General features: G+C 51.3%; 1 protein-coding gene across 1 annotated transcript in view; it reads left to right on the top strand.

Moving 5' to 3' along the window:
- Positions 1–19,039, top strand: part of PLXNA4 (plexin A4) — a 413,701-nt gene that overhangs the window by 377,589 nt on the left and 17,073 nt on the right. The window contains exons 24-26 of the mRNA XM_052638484.1: positions 2,506–2,665; positions 17,828–17,931; positions 18,461–18,560. Coding sequence (XP_052494444.1) covers positions 2,506–2,665; positions 17,828–17,931; positions 18,461–18,560 — 364 coding nt within the window. The remainder of the gene's footprint in view (positions 1–2,505; positions 2,666–17,827; positions 17,932–18,460; positions 18,561–19,039) is intronic.

The raw sequence follows: 19,039 nt of genomic DNA, 5'->3' as shown, positions 1-19,039 counted from the left end.
TGCTGGGAGATTTAATAGCCACCCTCAGGCCTGTGAGAGGAAACTCCCTCCCATGGAAGGGGGAGCAGCCTGGTCATTGGTGAGGAGGGGTCAGGAAGAAAGTGTGTTAGCGGCAGACAGGGCTGACCTGAGAATCGAGATGAAGGGGTCAAATAAAGTCCAGGACATCCTAGAATTCAGCATGACTGGAGGAGCCCAGGGCACTGTGGCCCAACTGATGGTAACCTTGTGCTGGGCGGGAGTGAGACAGGTGCTGAGAGGCTCGGCAAGCGTCACCTGACAGTCAGATGCACCTCCTCTGTGCTGAGTGAGGAATCAGATTGAACTTAGACTAGCATGCCTAGGACCCTGCTGCTGGAAGTGCCCAAGAGCCTCGCTGGGAGCCTGCTAGAGTGCTAGGTTCTTACCTGGGAGCCTGCCGGAAAGCAGAGTTTTAGGCCCAGTCCTCCACCTCCCAAATCAGAATCTGCATTTTAACCCAACCCTTTAGTAATGGGGGCTTCCCTGGTGGGTCAGATGGTAAAGAATCTGCCGGCAATGCAGGAGACCCGGGTTTGATCCCTGGGTTGGGCAGATCTCCTGGAGAAGGGAACAGCTACCCACTCCAGTATCTGGCATGGAGAATTCCATAGATAGAGGAGCCTGGTGGGCTACAGCCCACGGGGTCGTAAAGAGTCAGACACAACTGAGCACCTAACGCTTTATAACCATTTTAGTGATCGTAGTCACAACAATGTTTGAGAACCAATGACCTAGCAGAACAAACCCCAGGCAGTTTGCTCTGAAATAGCCCAGAGGCATGGACGTGGGGAAAGGAACTTCCGGGGGAGCTGGGGCTTGGCCTGTGACTGGGAGCCCTGTCCCTTGGTGGGACCACTACTGCCTCTCCAGGTGCCCTGACACTCCACAAAGCTGTTCCCGTGGGGCCACCATGAACTCCAGGGGCAAGCAGAAATGTTGAGATGGGGTTGGGAGGGAGACACAAACTCAGGTGGCAGCCTCTGCCTCGTGGTCTCGCAGCCCAGATAAAGCTGTGATGCTGCCTGGGGAGATCAACTTCCTTCCTCCCAAGTGGCCCAGAGCACAGGAGCCCAGGACAGCACAGAGCAGCACAGATGGACAGGCTGTGCTTGACCACTGAGGGGGCCCGGAGCGGGTGCCCAAGAAGGCTCTTGCAAGGGAATGGTTTGGAGAGCGCACGCAGAAGGAGTGCGTGGTCCAGAGTTCCTTCCACCATTGTTTTCAATTTAAGACATTTTGAGGGTGAGAGTTTGGTTTTATAGATTTAGGAGGTTTTCTTCTTCTTAATGGAATAAGCATGTTCTGGTTTGAGCTCACAGCAGTCTGGTCGCTAATGAAAGGCAGGCGTCCAGGGGCCAGGGCTCTGATTGACGCCACATGGAGCAGGAGGCGGGTGGGGGGTGGAAGGCCGTTGTCTGAATCTGTGAACCAGACATGCAGTTGGGAAATGGTTGCGGGTTGGGCCGGGGGGATATGCAGTGAAAGTTCTGAGATGGAAACTCACAAAAGGCGCAGGTCGCAGGGTCAGGCAGAGGGTGCAGGAGCCCGGAATGGCAGGGCCACTTACCAGCACCTGGGACCCAGAGCACCCAGCCCCACCAGCTCTGGTTCTCCCCCCACACTCCACCCCCCCCAAAAAGGATTCCACAGTCTCACCATGTAGAGAGAGCTCACGCTGAGAATAGCAAAAGATGCAAAGCTGTTAGAAATGGTCCAGAACATTTTAAAGGAAAAAGTATAGCTTGGTGATTTAGGCAGAGTCTTGGCTTACCCGACTAGTTCCAAAAAGAGAACTTGAAGTCCTGGGCCAGAGTGGCCTCCTCCCACAACACCAGGTTTCAGGTTCGGAGCCAGGACGGGCTTGTGGGTGGCCTGAACCTGCAGTTTTTAGAGGGCGTCTTTTTATTTTTTAAAGATCACACTAAGCTTCTTACAGATTCTCCAACCTCCAATCAGCCTGGAACCCACACAAAAATCAAAGCATATGAAATCTTTGGAGAAAGGAGCCAGCTTCCCATTAGAGTGTGAGAGACAGACTGACGAGAAAGACAGACTGACACACAGGGATGGGGCAGGGGTCTCAGGGGTGGGTGAGGGTCTGGGTGTGCATGGAGATGGTGCCTACTGCATGTGTGTGAGACAGTAGGGCGTGAAGTAGCGTCCATCCTCAGACACATTGCCCCTCGCTGCCTCCTCCTGCTTGGACATCGCTCCCTTTGATAAATCAGGCTTTTAATGGAGTCTTTTGTGGCGAGGAATTAAATATATGCAGCTCCTACTCCTGCAGTGACGCTGAAGCCGTGGTACCTTCCTATTGCTTGTGGGGACAGGAAGGGAAGAAGGCTTAGCTGGGGTCACCCTACCCTACTCCAGTCTAACCCACAGAGATGCGAGCCCTTCAGGAGAGGACCTCGGGCTGCTGCTGGCGATCCCTGGGCCCTCCAGGCTGCCCTCCCCAAGCACCTCCTCTCTCCACTCCACCAGGTCCTGAGCTGTGTCAATCCCGACAACGCCAACAGTCCCGAGGTCCCAGTGAAGATCCTCAACTGCGACACCATTACTCAGGTCAAGGAGAAGATTCTGGATGCCATCTTCAAGAACGTGCCCTGCTCCCACCGGCCCAAAGCTGCAGACATGGACCTAGGTGAGTAAGCAGCCCACCCAGGAGGCTGTCCTGTGACTGGTCAGAAGCCCCTCCTAAACACCAGTGGTGCCAGGGTGCACAGAGCAGGTATGCATGGCCCCCAGGAGCCCAGGGGCTGCTTCTTCATGGCCCCTTAGTGAGAAATAAGCAGAGAGGGGACCACAGTCTGCTGGCGATCTGACTGCCTCTGGGATCTTTTGAGCAGTGGAGGGGTGGCAGTGGAGGTGTCATGTCTGCAGCGAAGAGGATTTAGTCTGAATCCGCGTGGCCCAAGGTCTTGCCACCACCTTCTCTGTGCCCCCAGGCCTTTCCCTTTGCCTCTGTGCTGTGCCTCTAATTTTTGCTGACTACCAAAAGCAGGAGGGATCTGGGTCAGTGATGGAGGAAGGATAGAGAAAAATGAGATATGACAGCCTACCATGGAGCAGGGTGACATTTTATTTGAATGTTCCATGAATAGATCGCATAGCCTATATAAACAAGGGCTTGCCACTTAGGGCCAGCTGAACTTAGATCCAGTTACAGCTTGCCTGAATGTCACTCAGTGACCTGGGGAAATCCTAGTGGGGAGCCCCAGGCTCCAAAGAGGCCAGGGCTGAAGAGAGGTAGTTGGCATCATGGATCAGTATCACATCTGCCTGAGTTTGGGTCCTGGTTGCACTGAGTTCTGTGTAACCTTGGTCTAGTTGCTTAACCTTTCTGTGCCTTAGTTTCTTTGCCTATAAAATGGAGATAAATAATAGTGCCTGCCTCATTGTAAGAATAAAAGGAGAGGATGCATATAGAAGCCTTTATTGCACTGCCTGGTCCATAGTACCTCCCAGGAAGTACTGGCCACTATTATTACTGATTATGAAGATAATACTGGTGAGGAAATGGTATGTGTCTGTTTGTTGATCCTGGGCATGGAAGGAAAGGTGTTTAGGTGTGTACATGGTTGAGTCTGGAAATTCATGGCAACATAGAGGGGAGACAACCTCCAGAGGCCCCTAATGCATCCATCTGGCCTCTAAGCTGGCTTCATCTAAGCCATCCAAGGCAGATGGGCATCTGTGCTATTTTCTAAAATCCACAGGGAATTTTCATTCCCTCCCACTGCCTCACCACCCCTCCCCCCAAATTCTGATGCCCAAAGACTCAAAATCAGGAAATTCACTCACCTCAGTTCTTACTGATTCCCCACCCCCCTCCTCACCTCTCCTCTTGGTTGGCTCTTGGCAGGATGTGTTTGGCCCTGTGCCCGGAGCTTGGCAGCCGGGAGAAAGAAAGTCTCTCCCTCTCTGCCCAGAGGGAGAGACTGGCCGAGCACATTCTCCTCTTCCCTTTGGAGCTGTCTCTGTGTATGTTTCTGGGACAAGGAGGGAGCATCTGTGAGATCCTCAGGGTAGAGGGTACCAGGCGAGTGTGTCCCCAGCACTGGTCCCTAAGTTGGAGTGGCCATTTGTGTCTGTGTTGGGCGGAGTCTACCACCAGGAAGATCCCACAGACTGATGGAGTCAAAGGCTCAGTTATAGAACCAGTGGGAGAGAAGATAGTGCCAGGGAAGGAAGACCCCCTTGTCCCTAGCCTCAAGTAATTGAGCTGATCAACCATGGGTCTGCCAGGGAGAACTGAGTTTTCTACGGTCACCAGGTAGTACTCACCATGCCTTTTATTCGTCTGTGAGAGCCATGGCTTGTCAAAGTCCTCATCTGCAATATGGGTGGGCGGAGAGCCCTGGCCTAGCAGGACCAAGAGGAGGAACTATTACAAGAACCTTTATCTTCATGCTGGAAGTTGAGTTTCAAAAGCTTGTGCCTTAGTTTAGAACATGGCAAGAGCTCACTGGGTGGGTGTGTACAGAACTGTGCACTTCTGGTGCTTGGGAATGGGCTGACCTATGGGGGAGAGAGACCATGTCAAGGCTGGTAGATAGATATTGTTCAGGATCAACCGTCCCCACCTGGAAGCCACACACCCAGAACTTAGGAGGGGGAGGGACTGCTTTTAACTTTAGAATGTTTGTTGGGTGCAAGTCCAGCAAAGCAGACTCTTGATGAAAGGATGTAATGAATCTGGAGTGGAGGCAGCAGTATCCAAAGCAGACATGGCCACTTCCTACCGTCCACTTCCTGCCATCCACTTCCTGCCATCTACTTCCTGCTGTCTACTTCCTGCCATCCACTTCCTGTTGTCCACTTCCTGCCATCCACCATGAGTGAAGGAAGCCTGAGGGCTATGCAGCAAACAGGGCCCGCTCAAGAGTTGCTACTCTCTCAAGCTAGAGGCTGCTCAGGCCAGGAGCATGGTGCTCACCAGGTCCCAAGAAGGCAAAGGAGCCATCTTTCTCATCACAGGAGCTGCTAGGGAGGATGCAAGATCGCTGGATTGATGAGGCCTCACAGAAGGCAGGGTAAAGGGGAGAAACCAAAGGAAGGAGACAATTTGAGCATCTGGGGCCTTGTCTTCCTGGGGAAGTGGTGTCATATAACTTCTCACAAAGGCCTCCCATGATGGATGCTCTTCTGAGGAATTTCCTTCTTTTCTATTAAGTGCAGGGTCTACAGCTGTCCCCACAACTCTGGTCTTCTTTCTACCAAAGCCAGATTCCATAACAAATAAAATAGGGCCTCCTCAGAGACCCAAATGCTTCTTCCACAAGATTTGCTCCCACTCAGTTGCATGGCCTCCGTGGGGAGAGAGAGGCAAGGCAAGTTTTTCCCATTGTGTAGGTGAAAGTGCCTTGAAAGCCTGAAAGCAGTTTACAAATATAAGGTGAGATTGTTATCAAAAATTAATCTGTGCCAAAAGGACATATGGGCTTCCCTGGTGGCTTAGCAGTAAAGAATCTGTCTCCTATGCAGGAGATGCAGGCAGGAGACATGAGTGCGATCCCTGGGTTGGGAAGATACCCTGGAGAAAGGAAATGGCAACCTTCTCCAGTATTCTTGCCTGGAAAATCTCAATCCATAGGGTCATAAAAGAGTCAGACGCAACTGGACAACTAAACAACAGCAACAAAGGGACACATAGCATGTAGGCACAGAGAAGTCTCTGAGGCACATGCATTGGAGGCAAGACAGCCAAGCATACCCCTCCACTTCACTTCCCTCCATGCTATCTCTTTCCATGGCTGAGGGCATTGGGCAAAGACTGCCCGCCCCCACCTGGCAAGGCATGGACATCTGTCCCAGGCCAGCTTAGAAGGAAACAAAGACATTTTAAACCACCTCCGTTATTACCCTAAGTACATCCAGCTCCAACCCCTTCCCCTGCCTTTCATCATCACTGTGGCACCTGGCCTGGCCTAGTCCCCTATTCCCAACACTTCTGTTCATTGTTCCTGGGACTGAAGCTCTCCTACCCTGCCCACTCCACCAGCTTCTCCAGGCACTGAGGAGCCAAGATGGGGAACTCTATTAGCCAGTGTTCTCCAGAGAAACAGAACCAGTGGGATGGGATATGTTTATATAGAGAAAGGATTATTTGAAGAAATTGGTTCATGCAGTTATGGAGGATTTCATTAATAATGGATGAGGAGGAATCTGTTTGGGCTGGCATAATGGAATACCATAGCCTGCTTGACTTATAAACAACAGAAAATAATTTCTCACAATTCTGGCAGCTGAGAAGTCCAAGATCAAAGTGTCAGCAGATTTAATGTCCAGTGAGAACCCACTTCCTGGTTCAGGAAGAAGAAGGTAATGGCACCCCACTCCAGTACTCTTGCCTGAAAAATCCCATGGACGGAGGAGCCTGGTAGGCTACAGTCCATGGGGTCGCTAGGAGTCAGGGACGACTGAGCGACTTCACTTTCACTTTTCACTTTCCTGCATTGGGGAAGGAAACAGCAACCCACTACAGTGTTCTTGCCTGGAGAATCCCAGGGATGGAGGAGCCTGGTGGGCTTCCGTCTATGGGGTCGCACAGAGTCGGACATGACTGAAGAGACTTAGCAGCAGCAGCAGCAGCAGCAGAGAACCCACTTCCTGGTGCATAGATGGCCATCCTCTTATTGGGACTATATGTGACAGAAAGTGGGCAAGAAAACATGTGCTCAGTCGCTCAAACATGTGCAACTATTTGTAGCCCTGTGAACTGTACCCCGCCAGGCTCCTCTGTTCATGGGATTTTCCAGGCAAGAGTATTGGAGTGGGAGCATTCTGGGATCTTTTTTCAGTTCAGTTCAGTCACTCAGTCATGTCTGACTCTTTGCGACCCCATGAATCGCAGCACGCCAGGCCTCCCTGTCCATCTCCATCTCCCGGAGTTCACTCAGACTCACATCCATCGAGTCCATGATGCCATCCAGCCATCTCATCCTGGGTCATCCCTTTCTCCTCCTGCCCTCAATCTCTCCCAGCATCAGAGTCTTTTCCAATGAGTCAACTCTTCGCATGAGGTGTCCAAAGTATTGGAGCTTCAGCTTTAGCATCATTCCTTCCAAAGAAATCCCAGGGTTGATCTCCTTCAGAATGGACTGGTTGGATCTCCTTGCAGTCCAAGGGACCCTCAAGAGTCTTCTCCAACACCACAGTTCAAAAGCATCAATTCTTTGTTGCTCAACCTTCTTTACAGTCCAACTCTCACATCCATACATGACCCCAGGAAAAACCATAGCCTTGACTAGGAGGACCTTAGTCGGCAAAGTAATGTCTCTGCTTTTGAATATACTATCTAGGTTGGTCATAACTTTTCTTCCAAGGAGTAAGCGTCTTTTAATTTCATGGCTGCAGTCACCATCTGCAGTGATTTTGGAGCTGGCGGTGCATGGGGCCTGGCCCCACCAGCGGGCATTGGCCCAGAGCCATGGCCGGGGGGCCATCTAGCTGGAGAGAGAAGGGACAGGTGACCCGATCTGAGCCCAGCTCAGCCCGGCCGCCCTCGGCGGGGGGCGAGAGACAGCAAGGGGAGTCGAGGTCGGAGAGGTTATCTAGGGAGACCCCGAATGCGATATCCCAAATGGGGATATGGTGAAAAGCCTAAACGAGGGAGATCTGGTCGATGTGGGGTGAATGGAGAATATCTACTGACTGCAACCACAGAGAGAAGGGAGCCCTAAATCTGGACGGGGTACGGGGTGACAGAGACAAATGAATTTAACTCAGATGACCATTACATCTACTACTGCGGGCAGGAATCCCTCAGAAGAAATGGAGTAGCCATCATGGTCAACAAAAGAGTCCGAAATGCAGTACTTGGATGCAATCTCAAAAACAACAGAATGATCTCTGTTTGTCTCCAAGGCAAACCATTCAATATCACAGTAATCCAAGTCTATGCCCCAACAGTAATGCTGAAGAAACTGAAGTTGAACGGTTTTATGAAGACCTACAAGATCGTTTAGAACTAACACCCAAAAAAGATGTCCTTTTCATTATAGGGGACTGGAATGCAAAAGTAGGAAGTCAAGAAACACCTGGAGTAACAGGCAAATTTGGCCTTGGAATGTGGAATGGAGCAGGGCAAAGACTAATAGAGTTTTGCCAAGAAAATGCACTGGTCATAGCAAACACCCTCTTCCAACAACACAAGAGAAGACTCTACACATGGACATCACCAGATGGTCAACACCAAAATCAGATTGATGATATTCTTTGCAGCCAAAGATGGAGAAGCTCTATACAGTCAACAAAAACAAGACCAGGACCTGACTGTGGCTCAGATCATGAACTCCTTATTGCCAAATTCAGACTTAAATTGAAGAAAGTAGGGAAAACCGCTAGACCATTCAGGTATGACCTAAATCAAATCCCTTATGATTATACAGTGGAAGTGAGAAATAGGTTTAAGGGACTAGATCTGATAGAGAGAGTGCCTGATGAACTATGGACAGAGGCTCGTGACATTGTACAGGAGACAGGGATCAAGACCATCCCCATGGAAAAGAAATGCAAAAAAGCAAAATGGCTGTCTGGGGAGGACTTACAAATGGCTGTGAAAAGAAGAGAGGCAAAAAGCAAAGGAGAAAAGGACAGATATAAGCATCTGAATGCCGAGTTCCAAAGAATAGCAAGAAAGAGATAAGAAAGCCTTCTTCAGCGATCAATGCAAAGAAATAGAGGAAAAGAACAGAATGGGAAAGACTAGAGATCTCTTCAAGAAAATTAGAGATACCAAGGGAACATTTCATGCAAAGATGGGCTCGAGAAAGGACAGAAATGGTATGGACCTAACAGAAGCAGAAGATATTAAGAAGAGGTGGCAAGAATACACAGAAGAACTGTACAAAAAAGATCTTCACGACCCAGATAATCATGATGATGTGATCACTATCTAGAGCCAGACATCTTGGAATGTGAAGTCAGGTGGACCTTAGAAAGCATCACTACGAACAAAGCTAGTGGAGGTGATGGAATTCCAGTTGAGCTATTTCAAATCCTGAAAGATGATGCTGTGAAAGTGCTGCACTCAATATGCCAGCAAGTTTGGAAAACTCAGCAGTGGCCACAGGACTGGAAAAGGTCAGTTTTCATTCCAACCCCAAAGAAAGGCAATGCCAAAGAATGCTCAAACTACCGCACAATTGCACTCATCTCACATGCTAGTAAAGCAATGCTCAAAATTCTCCAAGCCAGACTTCAGCAATACGTGAACCATGAACTCCCTGATGTTCAAGCTGGTTTTAGAAAAGGCAGGGGATCTTTTTTACAAGGACACTAATCCCATTCATGAGGGCTCCACCCTTATGACCTCAAGCACCCTCCCAAAGGCCCCACCTCTTAATGCCATCTCATTGAGGGTTAGGAGTCAACATATGAATTCTGGGAGGATACAAACATTCAGTGTCTAGTGTGAAGGCTGTTAAGTCCAAAATCTATAGGGAAAGCCAGCAGGCTGGAGACCCAGGGAAGAGCCATGTTACAGTTCAAGTCCAAAGGCACCTGCTGCAGAAGTCCCTCCTGCTCAGGGGAGGTCAATCTTTTGTTCTACTCAGGCCTTCACCTAATTAGAAGAGGTCCACCTACATTATGGAGGGCAATTCGCTTTACTCAAAGCCAACCAATTTAAATATTAATGTCATCCACAAACACCCTCACAGAAACATCCAGAATAATTTTTAACCAGCTATCTGTGGGCACTGTGGCCCAGACAAGTTGACATATGATAGAACTAACCATTGTAAGAGTCAAAGCGAAGGACACAGAACCTGCCTTTCTTTGAGTCTCTTGGAATCTAGGGAAGGGAAGACATCCCAGGGCAGGAGTTAAGGACTATGCTGGGGCAAGTGGGCCTTGGGAGCTTTGAAAGCACAGTGCTAGGGCTCCCCGCTTTGTTATATGTGAGGCTGTCCTCACCAAGTTGATGCCCCTTTCCACCCGGAGGTATTGGTTATAGGTACTCCCTTATACAGGACTTCAGTGGTGGCCTAGTGATAAAGAATCTGCCTGCCAGTGTAGGATCCCTGGGTTGGGAAGATCTCCTGGAGAGGTCATGGCAACCTGCTCCAGTATTCTTGCTGGGAAATCCCACAGACAGAGGATCCTGGTGGGCTACCGTCCATGGGGTCACAGAGTCAAACACGACTGAGTGACTAAATAAACCGCAACCCTGTTACACCACCAAATTCCTCCACCAACGTCTCATAAGAGCCTGCCCTGGGGAAATGCCCAGCACAGAGGGAGCCATACGGCTAGGAGTTCCTCATTCTTTGCACAGTAGAAGGAGGCTGGACACTGCTCTTTCTGAGCCAAAGGACTCTTGTCTCCTCTGTTCATTCCCCAGAGGACATAATTGATGCCATTCTGTTCCACTGCACAGGAGACTCTGTAGCTCAGAGAGGCACGGAGCCTGGGCCCTGGTCACACAGCAGGAAGTGAAGAGAACAACCACTCCCTTCCCGCACAAGCTCCTCCACAAGCCATGACCTCCCAGTTTCTCTGGTTTAATGCAAATGCCCCATCAATAGCCCCGGAACTCCGCCACCCCTTCTGTCTGAAAGGGCATATTTTTTCAAATAAGTAATTCCTGTATGCAACAAAAAGATACACTATCTTCTGAATGAAATATAAAGAGTTCACAGCAGCTGTTGCCCCAGTTTGCATTTTTCGCTGCACCTGATGGGAAGGACAGATAAAGATAATGGGATTTTTTTTCTTCTTTTTTATTTCACCTCCTTCTCTCCCTGGAAGGTGGAAGTATAACAAATTGGATTGTGAGTGTGTCTGTCCTTTGTGCTTGGAGCCTGGAGTAGGGCAGGGGGCTGCAGGCAGAGCTGTGAAGAGGTCAGAGCCAGCAATTTTCCCTCGGTGATGTGCATATGAATACCTGGGTCACCTTTCCTACCTGGGTCACCTTTCCTCCTTCCGGCCACCCATCCCTTGCCTCTTAACCCTTCTTTGACACAGCACAGCATGGCACACCACCCTGGAGCACCACCAGAGCCTCCATATTATTCCATGTTCAAGAATATCCACTAAGCTTTAGCTCACCTCTCTTAAATCAAGTAGTGGAGCACAGCCTGCTTTTTCCTTTAGCTCTCCAGACTTCCCCAAAGTGACAACTAGCTGGGGCACCACACTTTACAGTTTGCAAAGACCTAGGGCTTGAAAGTAGATGGCAGTTTGATTTAGGGTTTCTTCTTTTAAACACCACATTTCCTAGTTCACTTATTTCATATTTTAGAACTTGCTCTCACCAGCAAATTATTCCTCTTTTAACCAATCATATTTAGATGCCCCCCCCCCCCCCAATTCCTGAGTCAATTTCCCAACTATTTGCATTGACACTGATTCTGTTCTGGCCTCTTCCCGCTCTTCTCCAAAGCTGCTCCCTCCCACAGTTCAGAGTGGCTGGGTGCCAAGGGCATCCAGGCTCCCTGCCAGGTGTTCTCCTTGGGGCTCACCTGCAGACAGGTGTGCAGCAGTAGAGTTGTGGCTCCTCCTCTAGCCTTCTGCTTGGGACCCTGGTTTGGGAGGTAGAGAGGGCCCTGTGCGGGCTGGTGTGTGCACCTGCTGAGACCCTGCTCAGCACCCAGCAGGGAAGAAAGGCAGCCTGGGGTGGGAGTGCAGGCAGCTAGTTCTAAAGTTGGTTCCCTGTGGATCAGAAGGGTTGACTCAGCCAGTTCTAACCAGCCTGGTGGGCACCTCCTTCATCCTTCTAGCTCACCCCCTCCTAAAGCTTCCTGTGATGGGTCTGAGGAGAGAGGCTGATGCAAAGACTGGACTGGGGTCTGGGGCAGGCAGAGTTTGGTGGCTGCAGAGCCTTAGGGGGTGAAATGAGGTATTGTGTGAGTATGTGCATGCGTGTGTGCACGTGTGTGACTATGCATGTGTGTGCAAGCACATGCGTGAGCACCCATCTGCATGCACACCATGAGGCCCTAAGCTAGTGAGGCGATCGTGCTTCCTGGGGGGGTTTCCCTCTCCAAGTGATACCTGCTGGTGGGTAGGGGACCTTCCAGGAGCCAGACCCAGTGATGTCCTGGGTGCCAGTGTTTCCTCCAGGGTTGGCCTGCAGATAAACTCTCCTTCCTCTACACCTCAGCTCCCTACTATTCCTCTGGACACCTCTCAGAAATGTGGGGGCACCCCATTGCTGCTCCCACCCCTTCTTCTCCAAGAACCTCCAGGTACCATCCTATCTCCTGAGCATCCCACCACACCCCACCCCACCCCACCTTTGGCCAGGTCCTCCCCTTCTTGGGCAGGGCTCCCCCACTCCTGTTCATCCACCCCCGTCTCTGGTTTTCCAGCTCAACCCTAGATGCCTTAGACACTAAATTAAGATATTAGTAAAGTAATGGTATTCCAGACCTTTCTTAACTCAGTTCCAAACTTCCTTCCTTCCCACAAGGACTCATCCTCATGGATCCCTAGAAGTGGCACAGAAGTGGCACCTGTGGACCAGAACACCTCCCCGCCCCCCAAATACCCCTCTACTCTCCCCCTTTTCTAGGTCTGTGCGCCTTTGTTTTCCTGCATAACCTTCCACACAGAGGCCTTCAGGGGTCAGGGCTTTCGTGTTAGGAAGTTTTCTTGTTCACCTGAGTAATGCCCTGCCAGCACAGTGCCTAGCACACCACGGGCACTCAGTTTTGAGTGAGTGAGGTTAGAGCTCTAAGACTTTCTGGATGTGGATTCTCACCATGGTGGCCGTAGGAGATGCCTCCTGTGTCCTAGTCCAGGGGGAGCAGGGAGATGACCTGGTCCAGTGTGGGCAGGGTGATGAGTCCCTGTCTTAGAATTCACTGGGACCATCACCGAGCTCACATCATTTGGTGCCTTGAGGCATTTTCCAGTCTCACTGTGCCCCGTGGGCAGGCAAAGCTGTCCGGGCAGCTGGGCATTCATCCAGAGGACACTGGCCATTGGCCCAGCTGTCACTTTGCCCCTCAGCTGTTCTAACAGGGTCACCTGGTACACAGCAAGGTGTGGACACAAAAGAGAGATATTTTTAGTGCTGTTTTCATAGGCAAGACAGAAGGAGCCTATTTGGTGGAAAGAATGCTGAACCTGGGATGAGGAAACCTGGATACTGTTGATTTCCATTACTGTTATTAGCACTAAGCCTGTGTTGAATATGCAGAAGTACCCAGAGCACAAAATTAGATATGCCCTTGCTCGGGGGCCTCGTGACCTGGCCAGCCATCGACACTGCCAAGGACGCCAGACCTGAAGCCTGCAGGTCTGCCTCGCCCTCAACTGGCCCACCCTGCCCTTGGGGCTCTCTACCACTGGGTAGGGACGAGGGTTCATGAAGCCGGCCGTGCAGTTTGTGGGCTGGACTCTTCCTGGGACAGAAGGAAGCCAGCAGCTTTGATCTTTGACCTTGGCTGTTCCTGGTCCCAGTGTGAGCTCCACGGCCCCTACCTCCATCAAGAGCAGGTCTTGAAGGAGCACAGTAGCACTCCAGAAAGCGAAGCCTACCCTGTTTGATTTTCTTGAGATACCCCATGGTGAGTCTGGGGAAAGAGAGTCCCTAGCTGGCTTGGATATGGGGTTTCATAAAAGGAGGGAAAAGAGTGACATGGAAATGGCATGTGTTCAGGCCACAGGTGAGCTTGAGGACCCTGGGCAGAGAAGAGGGAGACTGAGGGATGAGTTTAGCCCACTTATGTCGCTTGGTGCCAGGCACTCCCTGCCCTCATATTGCATCCACACTCTTCCATTCTAGGTCAGCTGGGCAGGCTACCCATAGCCTCTCTTCTTCCTTGCATGTCCCAGGGATGGAGCTACCAACATCAGGCTCCAATATTTCTGGGGTTCATTCTTCAGGATTGGTTTGGAGATGGGACAGAGGTTTTCCTTTTTCACCTTTCTGATATTTCAGGGGGAAAAGGCACATAGCATCTTTCCTGTAGGAGGAGAAGAAAATAACAGGCTTGACAGATCTAACAGAGCTTCCCTCATGGCTCACACGGTAAAGAGTCTGCCTGCAATGCAGGAGACCTAGCTTCAGTCCCTTAGTCGGGATCTCCTGGAGAAGGGACTGGCTACCCACTCCAGTATTCTTGCCTGGAGAATTCCACAGACAGAGAAGCCTGGTGGGCTACAGTCCATGGGGTCACAAAGAGGTCAGACACGACTGAGCAACTGACACTTCACTCGAGAGATCTGAAAGCGGGACGGTGTTCTCCAGCTTTCTATCATCATATTGGTGTTTGGAGGAACATTTTTAACTTTTTGAGATAATTGCCAAAAGGACAATAGTCGTTGCCTCCCTGCTGCCCACTGGCACCCCACCAGAGGCAGGGGCTGGGACTGGCAGGACCAACAGACAGGCCACCTCTTCTGACAGCCCTTAAATGTGTGACTAAGCACTGACATCAGTGATGAGAAGGCTTCCTGCTGCCCTTGACCATCCTGCTGCCCACTGCATATCATCACTGACCACAAGCCTCAGCCAGTGTGGAAGGCATATAACCGCATCTGCATGGAATTGATTTTGTGGAGGTGGAAGTGCTGTGTCCCACTGGGATTCCTGGAGCTCAGAGTCTGGAGCTGAGGGGAAGCAGCTACCCACCAGCATCCCAGTGTGGCCACAGCCCAACTGTCCAGTCCAGCCATCACTGTCCACACCCCCAACACTTGAGTGGCTCACACATGTGGTGGGCACCATGCTGCAGAGCTCCAAGTTGCAGTGACCTCCAGGTCTGCCTTCCCAACCTGCTTCTTTAATTTCCCAGTCGTAAAACTGGAAGAACGAGTGATAGTCATTCCAGAGATCTTTCACTTTGGCGGTGAATGTGCCCAGTGAGCTTCTGGAGGTCAGCTCTACCTTTGTCCTAGGTTCTAACAGCTCAGCTCACAGTTGACCTGTAGCTTGCTGTCTGCCCACCATGGAGCAGCAACCCACGGGTAGAAAATCCTTTCACTGCTTGGGAAATAAGCCACCATTACTCACTTACTCTTTCTCCTCTTTCATCTATTCATCTATTTCACTCTTTTCACTTATGTATTATTCATGTAATAAATACTCATCAGGTACTCACTGTGTCCCAGGTGCTGGGCTAGCCCTGCTGCTGGGCATCTGGCAGCATCAGTTTTGTACTCCCAAGGAGAAGCCATCATCCCTTGGCTGCCCTGAGTCGGGGGAGGATGGCCACACTCTGCCCTACATTTTTTCAGTCGAGGGCAGAGAGGCAGCCTGACTTTCACTTGCTTACATAATTGCTGGACGCGATTCAGAGCCAGGGCTGCTGCATAGGGCCGCACAGGCTGTGCACTGCACAACTTCAGGGCAGGTGTTTAGTGAGGAATTGTGCATCCGGCTCCAGAATTCAGTCACCAGCAGTCACTGCTTGGTCCCCCCGGTGGTTTGGTTTGTTCACATCCCCCTGAGCGGTGCTACAGAGCCATTGGCAAGGGAGCCAGTGCACACCAGCAAGCTGGCCCTCGGTGGGTACCTTCCCCCACTTAATCCTGCCCAGCCCCACAGCCTCTTCAGTGAAGTGCAGTCCTCCACCCTCGGGCCTGGCCAGGAGACTTAGTGTCCAGAGCTGGGCCCCTGTTCCTCCTCTAGCTCCCATGTGGGGCATGCAGAGCACTGCCTGCCTTCTGGGCCCCCATCCATGTGCTCTCCTCTGACTTAATGGCCTGGCATCGTTCACAAGGCAAGAGGGGAGACCCATGAGGCTTTATCATTCAGGGCCATTTATCTTTGTGCAACTGGGACAACATGTGCCCCTGCCTTATCCTTGGCCCAGGCTGGTCTTCAGTTCAGTTCAGTTGCTCAGTCCTGTCTGATTCTTTGCGACCCCGTGGACTGCAGCACGCCACTGCAACCACTCAAAAAACATGCACCTATACCTATCTGCATAAAATCTAAAACAAAAAATCCCACAACAGACAACATGATAACAAACAAACAAAATGCTGATGGCCTGGTGCCCTGGTGGGGCATCTCCTCGTTTACATACCACCCCACCTGCCCTGAGACCCTCACCACCATGATCGAGTCCAGCTGTGCCATCAACAGCCCTAAGTGACAGGTGGTCCCCAGAGACCTCTGGAGGCTCCTCTGCTCCAGTGAACCCACATGGCACCCTCATGTTTTCCTTCCTGGGACAGCCCGTTGCTACAAGAAGCTCTAAACCAGGCAGCAGACAAGCTCGGGAGCTAGAGGCACGGACGTGGCTGTTAGAAATATCTTTGTTCCTGCTGAAGGCAGGCAGCTGCCTTCCTGGGCCTGATTCTCATCTGCAGCACTGGCCACACCAAGTGCACAAGGCAGGAAGGAATCAGTCATGGTCCCTCAGCCTGGACGGGAGGGAACAGGGGAGGGAAGCCGAAATGTGCGTCTGCAGAGCCACAGTAAAAAATCCAAGGCGGGGTTAGACCAGGACTGTGGGTAACTCACGCCAGCCCCCACCCGCACGCCACAAAAACCCAGTGCTCTCACCCGTTTCAGAATCTCAGCATGTGTGAGGCACTGAGTGGGGTCATGGCTGCTTGGAAAGCAGATTCCTGGCTTTTAGGCAGACACACATGTTGTATTTGAATTGAAAAGGCCGTTTTCCTTTCTGGTGTGTGCATGTGAGCGTGTGTGTGTTTGTGTGGAAGTGGATGCGTTCGTGCATGAGAGCTGGCGTGTGTCTGGCTTGCACCTGGGTCTCCATGTGTGAACTTTTCAGGACATGAATGTGCATGTCCCCATCTCCATGTGATTTGTACCACATGTGGTGGTGAGGGTTTGGCGGATGAGAAACAGTCTCTTGTTCCCCCATGTGGGATCCATCAGCGAACCCATGCGTTGTAGGTGTCTGGGACCCATGAGGATAAGGTGGGAGGTAAGCGTACACCTATGGCATCAAAGAAAATTAAGTGTTGGATAGATCACTAAGATGCTGTTCGTCATATCGACTTTGTGGCTGTTCTTGGGCGTGAGGATAGGTTTTGCTGGCCCCTCCACATACATTTTACTCAATCTCTCTGCCAAGACTGGCCCACCTGCTGGCTTTTGGGTCCAAGTTGCACCCCTGGAATAGAAAGAGGGTGCCTAGTGATGGAATTTGCAGTCTTGGTCTCGTTAGCTCCAAGACCTCACAGTCAGGCAAAGAGTACGTGATAGTGGTGATGCCACCTTGCATTTGCTTAGTATGTTCTTAAGTGTCTTCACTTGCCTTTTTTTAATACTTATTTTTGGCCATGCTGGGTCTTCACTGTTGTGTGGCTTTCTCTAGTTGCGGTGCAGAGGTTTCTCACAGCAGTGGCTTCTCCTGTCGCAGAGCGCAGGCTCTAGGATGCCCAGGCTTCAGTAGTTGTGGCATGTGGGCTTGGCATTTGCAGTTTCTGGACTCTAGGGCACAGGCTCAGTAGCTGTGGTGTACTGGGCTTAGTTGTTCCACGGCAGGGCGAGATCTTCCCACAGGGAGTCAAACCCATGTCTTCTGCTTTGGTGGGATGATTCTTTACCATTGAGCCACCAGGGAAGCCCCCTGCCTTCTTCATTCATTTAATAAGCATTGACTTCTTGCCGATGTGGTCACCCACCAGGAACAAGTGGGCAGTGGAGGTGACATTATTCCTAGGGCTGTCACATAGTTTGTTGGAACCAGACCTGGGAGTCAGGGTCCCCCTGTGCTGAGAGCTTCCACGCCCCTCCTCTGGGAGCATCTGCAAGCACCTGTCTGTCTTCGGATGCACCCTGAGGTGGTGCCATGCACTTGCCTGCACAGGAGTCCTCAGGATCCCATGGGAGGGGCCCAAGGGCCTGTCTGAGATGGAACTGTTCCCCCTACAGAGTGGCGACAAGGAAGCGGGGCGAGGATGATCCTGCAGGATGAAGACATCACCACTAAAATCGAGAATGACTGGAAGAGACTCAACACCCTGGCACATTACCAGGTGAGGGGACTGTGGATGGGGAGGGGCTAGCAAGCTAGGCAGCCAGGTGCCTGGGGGTCTTTGTCTGTGAATAACAGGGCCATCCTGAGGCTCTTACCCAGCCCTAAACCCACTTCTTCACCAGCACTTTGTGTGCCCTCAGTGACCCAGGGAAAACATGGCCCCCCAGGAGACCCTGACCTTCCTGGAGATAGCATGCTGGGTGTGCGCTTCCCGCAGGGCATGGGCAAAGACCCTGAGCAAAACCCTTTCTTAGGTGAGCCCTGGAGTTTAAGGCTGGGTGCTCTCCCAGGGAAGCATAAGGATAGAGGGTGCTGGTGAGAGGCTCTTGCCCGAGTCACTCCCAAGAGTGAACCCCACCATGGACTACAATTCTATATTCAGATCTGTCCTCTTTCATCAAAGGAAAACTGACAGCCTTCTCTATCCCCTGGTTCTCGGTGAGGCCCTGACTGTCCCCAAGGACCACGTTCATCCTGATTGGGTGGCAGTTTCTGTGCCCAGGCCCTTACCTGCCTTTCCCTGGTAGGTGCCAGATGGTTCAGTGGTGGCCTTAGTGTCCAAGCAAGTGACAGCCTACAATGCAGTGAACAACTCCACTGTCTCCAGGACCTCAGCGAGTAAATACGGTGAGTTCATCAAATCCTTCTGGGGAAGAAAGGATGCCCCCTGAGCAGCTGTGGTCACCAGGGCAGCACTGCTGGAAGACAGTGGGTGCCAGGGATGGGGAGTGGGGAGGGATGGGGAGTCAGGCAGGCTGGCCCCCAGAAAGGAACACTGTACCCAAAAGAAGGTTCCTGGTTCTGAGCAGGGACTCTGATGCCGGAGCTTCGTCCCTGGAAACAAGAAGAAAGTCTAACCTTCCTGAGCGTCCTACAGTCTCTAAGATGCTTCCACGTTTGTGATAACTCATTATCAAACGTCAGGCTCATAATAATCAGTGAATTAAATAATTATTATTTCCCCCTATTATGCAGATTAGCAAATGATAACTCCGATGCACAGAGGCTAAATGACGTGTGAAGGTCACACACTATGAAGCAGTTGAGGGAAGGTAGAAACCCAGGTCTCTGCTCCTCGGGGTGGGGAGAAGGGCACTGGAGGTGGG

This window comes from Budorcas taxicolor, chromosome 4, assembly GCF_023091745.1.
Source record: "Budorcas taxicolor isolate Tak-1 chromosome 4, Takin1.1, whole genome shotgun sequence".
Lineage (NCBI taxonomy): Eukaryota > Metazoa > Chordata > Mammalia > Artiodactyla > Bovidae > Budorcas > Budorcas taxicolor.
This window is presented reverse-complemented; position numbering and strand designations above follow the sequence as displayed.